The 15,246-nt window shown below is 42.1% G+C and overlaps 1 protein-coding gene across 14 annotated transcripts in view; it reads right to left on the bottom strand.

Moving 5' to 3' along the window:
• KIF1B (kinesin family member 1B) overlaps nucleotides 1-15,246 on the bottom strand; it is a 74,857-nt gene that overhangs the window by 32,383 nt on the left and 27,228 nt on the right. For 13 of the 14 annotated variants that reach the window (XM_065037518.1, XM_065037528.1, XM_065037523.1 and 10 more), the window contains 5 exons: nucleotides 14,266-14,345; nucleotides 13,571-13,677; nucleotides 13,005-13,088; nucleotides 11,371-11,551; nucleotides 11,057-11,129 (listed from right to left, as the gene is read on the bottom strand). In XM_065037518.1, coding sequence (XP_064893590.1) covers nucleotides 11,057-11,129; nucleotides 11,371-11,551; nucleotides 13,005-13,088; nucleotides 13,571-13,677; nucleotides 14,266-14,345 — 525 coding nt within the window. Of the gene's footprint in view, nucleotides 1-142; nucleotides 5,224-11,056; nucleotides 11,130-11,370; nucleotides 11,552-13,004; nucleotides 13,089-13,570; nucleotides 13,678-14,265; nucleotides 14,346-15,246 lie in introns of those variants that run through there. The other variant, XM_065037532.1, reaches the window with a different exon arrangement.

Raw genomic sequence — 15,246 nt, 5'->3', positions numbered from 1 at the left:
GACTTAAAATAATCAGACTGAGGGACAATTAAAGAAACCTCTTCAACTCTGCAAGAAAAACTTCAACCCCAAGACAAAAAATAAACTCAGGACAAGCCTACATTAAAGTTTCATTTCCATTTCACTGACACAAGTCTGACACTTACAAGAGTATTTCATAGTTTATTGAAAGAGCACTTGTTACAATACAAACCAGTTCTGCTTTTCACAAGGCAGATGCTTGCTCTTAAGACAATCCAAAACTTGGGTTTTCTTTAACAATGTACAGATCTGAAAATCTCATTGAATTCAAAGGCAGCTCACTGCTTTCTTTACAGTACAAATGGGTACACAGCATAGATTTCTCACGTGGCAGCTCCTGAAGTGGTTCAATGGGAAGTATCCGAGGCAAATTCCAACATATAAAGGATCAAGAACAAAGTTCAACATATAAAGGACAAACAGTGAGGGAGATATTGAAACTATGCTGAATGTACTGATAAAAATAGCATCCTCTAATTTGACAGATCCTTCAATTCGAGAAAGGACATGGAAGTCAATCAGAAGAGCATTAGTGGCACGTGTTCCCCCACCTCCCAAACCCGCGGGGCCCCGCTGAGTCCCAAAGGCTGTTTATGAAACCACGGCTAAGGCACAGGGGGCCAGAGGCAGCTGGCAAAGCCGCAGCACATCAGCACCCGAAAACGGCCGTTCAGCTCCCTAGAACAGCACTCCGGTCATGGATGCCACATCCCCATCAACCTGAAAGCCCTTTCACACCCGCTGCTCTAGAAGCAGCGGATCGTTAACTGCTAACTGTTCGTTAGCTCCACGAACACAGAATTTGGAGTGAGAGGTGTGCGTATTTCTGAACATAGTGCAAGGAGAGCCTCAAGTTCTCACACTGCTTCCCTTATCAGATGAGACACTGCACTGTAATTAACATTCAGTTCTTAAAGTGGGCAATTATTTTTATAGGACTTTCCCCCCCATCCCCGCCATCAAGTTTCACTTTGTAATATCCTCCAAAAATCCAGGAAAAAAGCTGCTTCCTCTGGGTTCCATTTTGACAGGGACTATTCCTTTTTCTTTTCTTGTCAAACCAGAATAAGCAGGGTTGTTTTTCTAGTGCTGCACTAGAACAGTGGGGTAAGAACCTATTGTCATCACCACCACCACCACCCAGGCATTTACAGATACTTCTTCCCAGATTTTTAAGCTGAAATAAGTTGGCAAAAACATTTTAGTGTCTGTCATTAAAACATCAAGTAGCAGGATTTTTTTTAATCTCATGTCAGTATTTGTAGTTGCACGGACGTCAAAATCACTCCATGTTCAACCACATGGTGATTTCACACAGGCAGCCAAAATCCTCAACAAAAATGGGACACGGGATCAAATTGGTTCGGCCTTTTTAGGACCTGTCCCACGCAGACTGACTCTGGCTCACATATCCCCACAGAACTGAGAGGATTTTCCTGACCACGCTTTAACAGAGTTCAAGCCTTTCTGAGGATATGAAAGAACTCGTTCCTCTTGATATGCACAAAGTGCAATGCGCTGCTAAAACACGATTCTAAAATAAAGGCAAGAGCAAAATACTACTTGCAGTCCAAAACGCATTTTGCAATTCTGACTCAAGCTCAAAGAAAGTATTGCTCATCTACAAGGCTTCTTTTCTTTAAGAATCAAGACTTTTTTGGACATGAGGCTTTATTTCCTTCATTCAAGTAGGCCAAAGCAGGAGACAAGTGCCAGTTCCAAAGCCATATTTGGACACAGAATTAAACCTGCCACTACAAAAAAATAAAGTCCCACGTGATGGGACCGGCTGATTCTTTTAGGACAGTCAGAGGACTGGCTTTCCTCCATCAGAGGGCAAGTATCCTATCAGCAACACATGTGCAGAGACTTCAGAGTTGACACTCGATTAATGAAGCAGTAAATGGTGTGTGGTTGCCACTTACCACACGTCGCAACCAGCAGCTACACCATGCACGGCTGGGCAGGGTGAGGGGCGGGCAGGACCAGGACAGGAAACAAAAATAAGATGGAAAGTAAGCTGGAGGCATTTCCTACTCATCTACAGCTATGCTGAAACACGCAGAAGTAACAATCACCACAAGGGCTTATATTTTAATCAAGAAATAAGCAACCTCAAGTAAATTAAGGATATTTGTGCAAAATGGCACAAATCACATAACTGTACAGATACACTGCAAAGCGGACCTATCTTACCACATGCGGCCAACGTTGGTGGTAGAATTGCCTTCAAGTTAACTTCATAAGCAAAATAAGTCCTCAAAGCTTTAGATTGGCTTATACTTAAGTCCACAGATTTTTACAAGTAAGCATGATTTTGTTTTAAGAAACTCAGAAAGAATAAAGTGTATCATTAAAATTGGGACTCTCCAAGGGAGATAAACCCCCAAATTCATAAGGCCTATTCCTTTATCAATAGTTTTGCTGTAATTTGTTGGAAACTATCTGAAGTAGGGATTACAAGCATTTGTTTTATGGCGAATCACCTGCGAGTATAGACCTCTTCAGATTAAAATAGATATTAGACTTTTTAAACTTTCATTTTGAGTGTCAGGAGAAGGAAAAGGAATCTCCCCAAAGTGACCTTCTCCTCTATTAAACAAGTCTTGAAATAAGGGTTTAATCCAAGACCAGAGGCACTAACATGAGGTATCACATTAAGATGAAACAGTTCAATTCTCCTATCTCGGAGGAGAATTCAGCCAAAGTAGTGATATCTAGATCTTCGGAACTATTTCAACAACATCTCCCAGGCTCATGCCCGAGAAAGCTGAAAACATAAAATAACAATTAGCTTTTTGAGGCTTCTTCGTGCACCAGAAAGTCAAAAAATCCTAGTTCCTTTCAAACAACCTCTGTATAATAATTAAAACTATTATATTTAGAAATACAATGGGAATTAGAAAAAGCTTATTTCCAAAGTATTGCTTCAGAAATATATATATTTTTTGACATAATATTCCATTCAGGCAAGTTCACCTGTCACAGCGATTTCCTACAGTCATTATGAACTTAAGCAGAAGGGATAAAACACCATCTACTCAGGGACTAGGAGTGTTGTGACCCAATAGCTCTTCTGTATTTCTCTATATAAAAGCCACATATCTTGTCAGCCGACAACTTTTGGTTTATCGATTATTATTATTATTATTATTAAGAGTTTGAGTTAAGAGTGGAAAATACTGTTCTGAAGAGCCAGATCAATTTAAAACCAGATGGCAAGTTTACTTATTGCTAAGAAAAAGGTCACAAGAAACATTCAATGCTCTAAAACTAAATTCCTCTTTTGATTGTCTACATAAAACACAGGAGGAAGGTAGCACTTGGTAAGTTCCAGATAATATTTTCAGCATTAGAAAAATACTCCAAGACACACAAAAAAACCCTGGTAAATGAGCTGGCAGGGAAGTTCTCCCTCCACATCCTTCCCTCCCAGGCTTCTAGTCTATGAAAAAAGTTCTTACAATTTTTCAGAGTGTTCTTCCAATCGATGTTGTTAAAACCGCAACAATAGCCACATGCAAACGGACCGGGCTGAAGGGCCAGTACCTTGTGTTTGTATAGCGAATTACTCAAGTTCTACCTGGCCAAACAAACCCCAAGACACAAAAGCAAAGCCAATCCTGGCTGTTCCTTAACGACAAGCCAGCATTGCCCCCGCTTCCCTCCCCCAGACTGCTCTCGGCCAACTCATCATACGGTCGTTTCTCTGCCCGCTTTGAGGTTGGGTGCTGAGAACTGGCGCCTCATCCGTGGGGGCGTCACAAACTGGTTATAGTGGTTAGGCCGGTCAGTCTGTTTTGGGTGGGAGCTGGCGGCGCTGCCTTCTGCGCCGCCTCCGCTGCCGTGACCGCAGTAGGGCTGGCGGTGCTGGTGGATGTGGCGTTTTTGCTGGAAAGTCTGCAGGTCCGGGTTCTGCTGCCCGCTGTACGAGTGCAACGATTCAGACGAGCCCGACGTCTGACGCCGCAGACTTTTCTGAGAGCCGTTATTGAGAGAATTGCTTCTCCAGCGCAACTGAGGCGACGGCGGCTGCTGGGGGCTTGGCTGTGGCTGAGCGTTTAACTGCTGCCTGTTAATCTGGATATTATCTTGACTCCTCTGGGGGCCATAAAGATTCCAGAGCTGCTGAGGGTCTTTAGAAGCAGCTTTACTTTCTTTTTCTTTGTTTTCATCTTTGTTCTTATCATCTTCTTTTGGAATCCTAACCTCTATAACTTCATCCTCTGTGATAATTATATGGGTGCCTGGACTCCACGAGTTCCTATGTTTGGGATTGCTTTTGAAAGGAAAGCGGGGCTTGCGATTTTCAGGTGGAATAAAACGGTGAGGCATATTTTGTCGACGAAGCTGTTTCGCTATTTCCTGCTGCTGCAGATTTTTAAATCTAATCTGTTCCTGCCTCATCCAACGTAATCGCCCACGTCTGAAAGCTGGATCGCCTGCCATTAGCTGAGAAACACGCTCCTCTTTAGCAAGATCATCATTCTCGCTTCTTTTTAAGTCATCCGCGGGTTTCTTATCCACATCCACCACACCAGCAGAGTTTGGAGACTTAGCATTAGCTGTGGTCGACTGAGCTTTCTCTGGAGACCCTATCAGAGGTAAAACCTTCTCCATTTTTAGCATCTTATTTCTAAGAACTTTTATTTCCTCATCCTTCATGTTGTTCTGCTTCTTCACTTCTTGCAAAATATCTTCCAATTTGTCTATATGCACCTTAAGGTCATCCACGTCAGTTATTCCTTTCCCATTGCCCATAACATCTTCAATTTTCTCATCTCCGACTCCTACTGTATCCCAGACATCCCGGGCAACAGCTCGCCAGGATTCGCGCTCATTTGGATCTTTTTTCCCATACATGGCACAAAGCTCTTTCATTTTAACAATGGCCAGAGCCTCAATCTCCTGCCTAGTGTGCCTGAAGTCATTGAGTGCTACCTCATAGCAAATCTCTTTCACAGCCTGAATCTTTAGGTCAGAGATGGTAACCCACTTGGAGTCTTTGCTAAGGCGTCGCCGCTGGGGTATCTGGTACATTTTAATAGGCTCTCGCTTCTTCCCACTGCTGGGGAGGCCACACTTTTTTACAATGGTTTGGAGCTTGCTGGGGGGCAGCTTCTCTCTCAGGGAAGTGATCAGTCTCCAACTCTCCTCACACGATCTCTTGTCCGAATCATCCCCACTATCAGAGTCCGCATCCTTTGGAAAAACAAAAATCAAGAAGTGGCCCCAAAATAACCAAAATTAAAATTGTAAGAAAATGGAAAAGCTAAACAAGAAGTAGCAGGCAAAGAAAACTAAATGAAAAAAAACAACCAAAATAGAACAAGTGATAAGGAAGTCCCTGAAGACTGAGTGTTAGGACATTAAAGAGGTATCTTCAAGTGTCATGGACTGTCAAAACTGGAGCTCTTCACTAAATTAACATTACATTTAAAAGTCTTGTCATCTCAAAATAGCAGATAAGCTAAATTCTTCCCTCCCAATGCCTTCCAAAATCTTTATATAGAACAACTAAAACCAAGTTCCTGATTAAAAAAACATTAAAAACCAAGTGTAAACTGCACTTCACACATGCTACAGAGACATGCACATCCCCGCCACACACATTTGCCTTGGTGAGCGCTGTTGCTTCCTTCAGCAAATCCTCCCCAGGTGGGTGAACACAACAGCCAGAGGAGATGTCATGAGCAGCCAGAGTAAGTCGGGTTAACACTGGTTAGTAACGTTGCACGTGTTGCAGGGATGCTCAAGTTTAGAATCCACTTCACTACAACAGCAGCCAGAGAAGTGTTAGACGATAAGAAAAAACGAAACAGAAGCAGCCGAAAGGTTCAATGTTAAAAGGACTGTAAGTGCCGCTATGACAGGTGAAGACAGTGGCTCATACTCCAAGACTTGCTACAAGCTAAAAGGATTTCCGGAATCGGAGTTTCAGAGGTGGGTTGTGGCTTGGGTTTTTTTTTCCTCCCCATTTGTCACCTTGTTGCTTAGTTTAAAGGAAAAAAAAGCATTAACAGTCTTGTCTGTCCACAGAATGAGTTTCACAAGAACGTAGCAGTAATGTCTTTTTGTTTTTCCTCCTGCCAATTATTTTAATGTGAATTTTCTATTTGATATCCTTGATTTGTCTTTTTCTCAAACCCTAGAGCCTGGAGCTCCGACACACTTGCTAAGAGTTACGCGTGTTTTGCTTCTTCAAGGTTTCCACCTTTTGCTAAATGATTTGTAATGAGCAGTGCTTCAGGTTTCCACACACTGGGATGTCTGTCCAGGTGTACTGCCAGCAGCTAAGGGTATCCGTTACTGCTTACTGCAACTGGGAATTCAAGTCAGATCACTTTTCTTTAAAGGAGTATTAATTTAAAACAGCTCTTTAACAAACAAAATGTCCTATGTACTATTGTGATCCAAACATCTCCAATAAAACACGGCAGTCGGTCTCTAATGAACCTCTGTCTAATGTCCCTGTTTTTCACATAGAGAACCATAATACATGAGAAATCAGGAACAGTAACAGCCAGTTACTCTAAAACCAACGGAAACCCAGGTCACTGACTCAGAATCACATGTTTCTAGACTTAGGACTTCGGGTGGAAGACCACGAAGAATGGGGAATACAATATCATTTATTTGGGGAATGATGGAAGGGAGTAAAAGAAACACTGCTTTGCCCTATGGTCAACAAGCTCCACAACCTGATTTACTTTATTTGAGCTTTTTGTGACCTTATGTGTTTTTAAATATTGAAGAATAGCACTAGAGAAACAACTCTTGGTTTAGGCCAAAATACAAGCAAAACACTGGTCTGGAAACAGAACAAACTCTTTGTGACTTTATAGGCGACGATATTTGTGGCCTAAGGAAACAGCATCTAACAAACTGCATATTGCAGTGGAAACCAAAGATGTCCTGGAGGGAGACGCTGTACAATCTACACACTCACGGTTACGTCCAGATTGGCAAAACACAAGCTACTCAAACATGAAGTCACAGATTCCACAGGATTATTCTTATAGGTTACAGAATTACCGTATGACAGCTTATGGGTAAAGTGTGTCTTGCATATAAAAAGCTGCCATCCCTACCTGCTTTGCTTCCCCAGGTGCCCCTCAGTAATAGGTTTGAGGCCCTGGATCTTGAAGAGGAGGTAGGTGAGGATGTGGTAGAAGGCCCACCTACGAGGTCACATAGAAAGAGGCAGCTGACCCCACGCCTCAAGACCGCCTCAGATAAGAAAGAAAGAAGGGTAATTGTAGTTGGCAATTCCCTTCTGAGAGGGACGGAGAGCCCAATCTGCAGATCATCTCCATCATCTTTGCCAAGTCTTGGGAAATGGGAGAGGTGCCTGAGGACTGGACCAAAGCAAATGTCACTCCAGCCTTCCAAAAGGGCAAGGAGGACCTGGGTAACTCTAGACCGGTCAGCCTCACCTCCATCCCTGGGAAACTGACGGAATGACTTCTCCTTGGCATACCAGGGATAAGAGGGTCACTAGGGGCAGTCAACGTGGCTTCACCAAGGGGAAGTCGTGCTTGACCAACCTCATTGACCTTTATGAGGACATAACAAGATGGATGGATGATGGCAGAGCGGTGGACGTGATCTACCTTGACTTGAGTAAGGCATTTGACACAGTCTCCCACAGCATCCTCACAGCTAAACTGAGGAGTGTGGTCTGGATGAGCGGGTAGTGAGGTGACTGTGAACTGGCTGAAGGGAAGAAGCCAGAGAGTCGTGGTCAATGGGGCAGAGTCCAGTTGAGGCCTGGATCTAGTGCAGTGCCTCAGGGGGCAGTACTGGGGCCTGTATTATTCAATATATTCATCAATGATTTGGACGAGGGAATAGAGTGACTGTCAGCAAGTTTGCTGATGACACCAAGCTGGGAGGAATGGCTGACACTGGAAGCTGTGCTGCCATCAGAGACCTGGACAGGCTGGAGAGCTGGGCAGGGAAAAATGTTATGAAATATAACAAGGGCAAGTGTAGAGTCTTGTATCTGGGTAGGAACAACCCCAGGTTCCAGTATAAATTGGGGAATGACCTATTAGAGAGCAGCGTAGGGGAAAGGGACCTGGGGGTCCTGGGGACAACAGGGTGACCATGAGCCAGCACTGGGCCCTTGTGGCCAGGAAGCCAATGGTACCTGGGGTGGGTTAGAAGGGGGTGGTCAGTAGGTCAGAGAGGTTCTCCTGCCCCTCTGCTCTGCCCTGGGGAGACCACACCTGGAATATTGTGTCCAGTTGTGGCCCCTCAGTTCCAGCAGGACAGGGAACTGCTGGAGAGAGTCCAGCGCAGCCACCAAGATGCTGAAGGGAGTGGAGCATCTCCCGGGTGAGGAAAGGCTGAGGGAGCTGGGGCTCTGGAGCTGGACAAGAGGACACTGAGGGGTGAGCTCATTAATGTTTACAGATATCTAAAGGGTGAGTGTCAGGAGGATGGAGCCAGGCTCTTCTGGGTGACAACCAATGGTAGGACAATGGGTAATGGGTTCAAACTGGAACACAAGAGGTTCCACTTAAACATGAGAAGAAACTTGTTCCTGGTGAGGGTGGCAGAGCCTGGCCCAGGCTGCCCAGGGGGTTGTGGAGTCTCCTTCTGTGCAGACATTCCAACCCGCCTGGACACCTTCCTGTGTAACCTCATCTGGGTGTTCCTGCTCCATGGGGGGATTGCACTGGATGAGCTTTCCAGGGCCCTTCAACCCCTGACAGTCTGGGATTCTGTGATTAACAGACACTGGTCATTGCCCCACATGCACCCAGAGGTTAGCCAGGCCAATTAACAGAGGTTTATACCCACATGCTAATATCAAGTGGTTACTGCAAAGGGATTATGACCAAGAAAACCAGAAAGGTAATTTTAGCTCTATTGAACACATTTTCACATTTAATTTGTAAAACAGAGAGCAATTATTTCTATTCCCTAGTAATACTATCAAGGCAAATATATATATATATATATATTTGTAAATTTGGGGGGATAAAAGCTATTTATCTTTTTTGCATAGCACATCTAACACACATACACCCAAACTGGTTGGAATCTCAGCACAAAACCAAAACAATCTGGTAAATAGGATTAGCCAGCTTCTTATATCCAACATTAGACTCCACCTTAGAACAAGAATATTTATCTTTCAATATCAATCTCACATAGCAGTATGTTAGAGAACCTGATACTGCCACTAGATACCACAGCAATGTAAATACTTTTAAGGTTTACAAGCTGAAATGCATTTCCCGATTTCCCAGTCACTATTCAACTACCATTGTACAAATGCATTAATCCTGCCCAGACCCTGCATACAGCGACACAGAAGTGACAGGATCTGACAAAAAGTTCTGCTGTCTGCTGAAATGTTCTTATTAGACATTGTGATAAGCAGGATACTGCTTAACAAACCAATGAGCTCGTTTGATATGACCCCTTCCAACTAGGAAAGGTGTCCTTCAGGAATTATACTGGTAACACAGGATAGTCTTACACCTTTGTCCACTAATCGAAACCAGCAAAACCAAAGCAAGCTGAAAGAAATCAACAACTTTATCACGGTGTTAAACAACCCACTATCTAAAGAATCTTCCCTTAATCTCGAGTATACAGGGAAACAAATTCCCTCCACGACACTTTTAGAAATGCAGCCTTATGTGAAGCAGCTCCCCAGCCAGCCATTTCTTAAGTCTTTAATTCATACAATGGTTTAACTTATGCCTGTCAGCCTAAATTTAAGGGAGTGAATTCCATCCCTTGCATCTCCTTTGACACACAGCCAAAACTCGATACTCAAACTATGTTTCTTTTCATACTGAACTGATTTTTGCCATACTACTTCCAGCTACACAAGTTTTAACTCTAAAATTGCAGAGATGAAAAAATCAGTCACATTAACTTCCCTTCTGAACTAAGTCTTGCTTTACTTCGAAGTCTGCAACCACTCCTCTCTACCCAAGAAATCAGTCCCTTGCAATGAAATCATTAGAGACGCAGAAGTCCTTAAGTGTATAATATACATTTTTTAAAATATAATGTAGCTTCTACCTATAGAAGCCACAGCACTTTGCTTCATTCCGCTTTAGGGAGAAGGGAAAGAGCTTTAGAGTTTAAAACCCAGCGTGCATTTAACCCACAGTTTTCAGTGGTCTCAAACTAATAGTACAAACAAATGAATCATTATTTCAAAACTTTTATTTAAATTCAGGCACAACTACATTTGTGTTCTGGCAAGACGACAACCCCAAGTAGTTAAAGCAGAACCAGGAGACTCAGGTTTCTTAAGGAAATCTAAATTTCATTTCAGGCTTGGCCTTGTTTTTGAAATTCACAGGGTGCTTGAAGACTGTGCATTTCTATTTGTTATGCGCTTCTGGAGGTATTTGTTGTGAGAAGACAGACTTAATTTATCAGACTTCCTATTGAAGAAGTAGGTGGAATGGTGGAATTCTCATTGTTCTGAATGAGTTAACGCTCCCTTTGCCCTCTGCTCCCTGTCGCAGCCCCACCATTGGCATGTGGACCATTGAGACCCTTACAAGGAACTCCATGCAGGGGAGGGAGAAGGGTTAAAACATGCACAATGCAGCAACACTTTGAGACATCATTCAAAAAAAAAATCAACCTAACGAATCAATTTCTAGGAATCTCTTTGGCAGCACAAAATTAGTATGATTGGTGATCCAAGACAAAAATAGAGGCAAACATCCCAAGAAGTAGCTGTTTAGACTATTGAAAAGAAACTTCAGAAAACACGGGGCATAGGAATGCCCTTCTTTCAAGTTAAGTTGCAAGAAATCCAGCCTGTCCCGACAAGAACCAATTAAAGCCACTTCATTGTCAATTACAGTCTCTGAATTAACACTAAGGAGCTCTCTCGTACTGATAGGAATTCACTGCAGACACAAAGTACTTGAAAGCAAAGGGAGAACTGCATTGTGCAGACAACCCAAGCAAGTTTCCTAAACTTTCAGATAAGCAAGGACAGGAATTATTGTTTGCCAAAGGTATAGCTAATCTAAGTAAGGACACATACCAGCCTTTGCTGCTCCAACAAGAGATCAGCTTCCTCCTTCTCCTTCTTGTACAAGATCTCCATTTCTTGTAATCTGAAGATAAACAAAAGAACACAAGTAGCCAAAGAGGTCATTATTTTCATGTTGGTGTTACTCTGCATGTACAGCCCACTGAATGACTGACAAAAGTCATTCCCCTTTAAATCTGTTACATGTCTGTTACAGCACTACAGAAGTGAAACTTCCAAGCTTCAGGTTTTGCATGGACACCACCCAAATAACCTACAGCCGACTCCTCTTTGTTTCAGGTAGAAATTGTGAATGATTTTGTTACCTTTTCTCCATCTCTTGCTTCATGTCAATGCCTTGCTTCTCCAGAAGCTCCCTCTGAGCAAAAGTCCAGTCAACTGGCTCAGAGGGAGTCTCAGCCGACGGTGTTTTCTCTCTTTCTGCACGCGCTTGCTCTGGATGGTTGAATCTGAAGACATGATTTTTACCCATGATGATACGATTCCCTAAAAACAGGAACAGAATTTAAATCCTTCACATAAAGATGCCAAAACCATCACCGAATAATTCACGTCATTTAACCAGTTGGGTAACAGCATAAGAAACATCACCCTATAAGGATTTCTGTATACATTCAAGTTAGCTAGGTGACAAGAAAAAAAGAATGTCTGGTTTGTACCGTGCTCAGAGAGGACACCACCATCCTCAGGGGTCTAGTCTAATATCCCAGCAGAGTTTATCAGACATTAAAGGACATTCCTCTGCTCCAGTGACAGTCCCAAAACACGGGCAAAGCCACTTCAGCAAATCTTCAGCTTGGAAGAGCCTTCAACCCTTCAAACACTGGCACGCATGGTTCTTACTGCTCTTTAAAATGTGATTTACATGAATTGATTCTATTACAGTCCTAATAAGTGGGATTTACGGAAGGATTTTACAGCTTCTTTTACACAAATGTCAAAAGAGATGAAGAAATCTAACATTGTTCAGTCTTTCAGCTAAATCCTAGAGATAGCAGATGTCCACCAAGCCTGAGACACGTGCTTGATGGAACACAGTAAAACAGCTCTGCTCTTCCAGAAAACATATTCGTGTAGTTAAAATTTAAGACCAGCATTCTAGTAAGTAGACCTCCAAAACTGTCATTATCAATATATTACTAAATACAGGATTTTAAAGATGTCTGAGACCATGTCTATATTCTAGTAACTTAATTATCTAGATGCAGAAGAGAAAAATCTCTACTTTTTTTAAAATAAGTCGTAAATTATAAAGTCATGGTATTCAATACAAGGTCTATGCAGGCACAGAACGGCAAAAACTGTTGTTATTTCATCATCCAGACTTATGCTGAAGTCAGTACGCTTAGTTCCATGAAAAGACTTTACGCTGGGTTTTTTGTTGTTTGTTTTTTGGTTTTTTACCCGTGGAAAAATGGGGAGAGGACACAGAAAGCATCAAAGCTTGAAAGACTTACAACCCATTATTTAGGGAAGTCACTCCCTCCTCTCTAATTCTTCCCCAGATGCATTTCTAAAGGAATGCAGGAAACTGGGTGGGAAACGGAATAAGAGCAAAGACAAGCTCTTGTACTCCTGCAGAGGGTCAGATCTCAGCTCTGCCAGGAAACTGGGAATTTTCCATCAGCAGTTGGCAGCCTGTCTGCTCTGTCCCACAGCGACTGCCAAGGGCAAGAGGCTTGGGCAGCAACGGATTTGAATAATATCAGGGTAAGCAGAAGGACAAGCAGGATGCTGTGTGGCAGGGAATACTCAAGTGCACTTACAGCTAGTGCAGCAAAGAAAGAATGGTACCAACTTCTGTTGAAAATTACACATCAAAAGGTAATGCTGCTGTCCTTTAACTGCACCCAGCACGCTCTGCATACGATGCAAATGTCACACACAGACAATTCTTAGATGGAGAGTCTACAAAAATATCCATTCTGACAGTTCTCACCTGAGCGCAGCTGCACAGGCTGTACAACCCTCTTGCCATTAACGTAGGTTTCTGATCGTTCACAAGGCTCCAAAGTAACAATAACTATGAAGAAAACAACATTTATGAATGAGACTTTAGAGAGCAGCGTATAGAAACAGAAGTGCGCAAGCCTACAGGCCTTTCATTTTCTGCCCATCTTTCTACTAACATCAAAAAGAAATACAAGTGGATCACTCCTTGGTACCATGCTGGTTAAAAAAAGCAAGCAAGCCCCATGAGAAAAATCAATACAACTGACATCTCCATATTGCAGCTGGAAATTATTATTTTTTCTCTTTGAATTTCCATGTTTATAGTCATGCAAGATCAGAACTTAACTCTTACACTGACTGCAGCCTGCAATGTGAAGCTATTATCACTTCAATGTTATTTTCTTCCTCTAGGACTCCAGAAAACGGCCAGTGTAACTTGATGATTTTCTCAAAGTAAAAGAAGTTTTCACATACCAGTATTTCCTGGCCAACTATCAAGTGAGGAGTGAAAGATTCAGCAATACTTTGGTAGGAGAAGTAGGGGTTTTTTACCTTCACCATTGTTGTTCCTCTCACTTCGGAAGATACAGTGTTCTTCTTTGATATGAGCCCCGCTCAGTACAATGTCTTGCCTTCGCTCAGCATCAGCTTGGCCAACCCTGGGTCCAACAGAAGATATTTCAGGAACAAATCAGACACTTCCTACAACCCTGCGTAGGACAATACTCTACTTGTTTGGGGATAAAATCTGGTTTAAATTCCAAATCTAGCAATTAAATTGAATCTCATATATGTGAATGCAGAACACATTAATTGTGCAGAAGCACGGAGATAACAGTTTCTTTAAATAATAAAGTGAGCATATCCATACTCCAGTTGCTTTTATCAATTACTACACTTTTCAATCCTCCACCTATCAAAATTTCCAAGACAATTTCAGTAAGTTTTATAACTTTTGTTTTCATGTATCTTCCAAGGCATATCATGCTTTCTTTTACTGCCCAGGTGCTGTAAAAAACTTCTTACACAGCTGACTGCCTGCACATATTACTTTTAAAGCACAAAATCAACTTAAAGGGAAGTGCATTTCTGTACTTTTTTCCACCTATAGCAATCTCTGGCTTCATTTGTACCTGCAAGTTGAATAGCTCAAGGCACAATTATTATTTAAACCCACGGTGTCTCCAGCACAGGGATTTAAACAAGCAAAGCAACAGACTTCAGAGCATATTAGCACCAATCCTCACCTAGTAATACCATCTTTGATGTAGTAAAGCAGACATTCAGACATGAGTGGATCCTCATTAAGGTTTACAAGATGAGGAGTCTGAAAGAACAAAAAGAAAAGTTAATTAAGAACTGAGGAGCTACTTTCAGGTTTCTTCCCGTGGCTGTGTAGGATGTACATTAATCCAGCAGTTTTGCTTTGTGTATTGAGGTTACTCCATAATGCATTTTTTCCCAAACATAGTCTCTTGCAGTACCGAAGAGCATCACAAAGTAACAGCAGAAATACAGCTCAGATTGTGTATTAATCTGAAATATCAATGGAAGAAGTAAAGGCTTCTGCTGGAAAAAAAAGATTCCTTGTAAAGTCTCTGTAAACTTTGATAAGGGAAGTCCAACAGCAGGAGAGGTTTCTTCAGTAAAATCTTGAAACTGAATCACCTTTGGCTTTTCTTGGGCAGTTCAGGTCAGGTGCTCGCTTGGCAAAGAAAATCTAAAACTACCAACAGTCTCTGATACAAACAACTAAAAAGCTCTTCATCTAAAGCTCTTCTAAATTTAAATCCACTACAGTTACTAAACCAACCTTCTTTGGTGAAAAAACCCCATTGGAATCAGCAAACAAGTCACAAGGCTTTGGTGTGAAAATCTGGCCCGTGAGATAGCAGTAAGCACAAGCATAAAAGAAAAGGCAAAAATGGTTAAACAGAATTAAAGATGATAAAAAGAGAAATAAAACTGTTAATAAGCTACTTGTCCCTTTGTTACCCTCAAAATAAATTTAGCAAAGGAAATTAATTTGGCTCAGATTCCTTGAGAACTTTGCTTCCATCAACTTATTCAAGCTGCAAAAAGTTTACTTAACAGAGATATTGACAGCATTCAGAAGCTCAGAAATTACTGGATGTTCACAACGAAACTGGTGTTCGAATTAAGAAGTCTGACAGTCAATTGCCCAATAGAAGACTTAACTATAAAGGGAGAAAAAACAAGGCAACCTT

Source organism: Columba livia, chromosome 21 (genome assembly GCF_036013475.1).
Source record: "Columba livia isolate bColLiv1 breed racing homer chromosome 21, bColLiv1.pat.W.v2, whole genome shotgun sequence".
Taxonomy (NCBI): domain Eukaryota; kingdom Metazoa; phylum Chordata; class Aves; order Columbiformes; family Columbidae; genus Columba; species Columba livia.
Note: the sequence above shows the minus strand (reverse complement) of the source record. Positions and strands in the feature narration are given on the sequence as shown.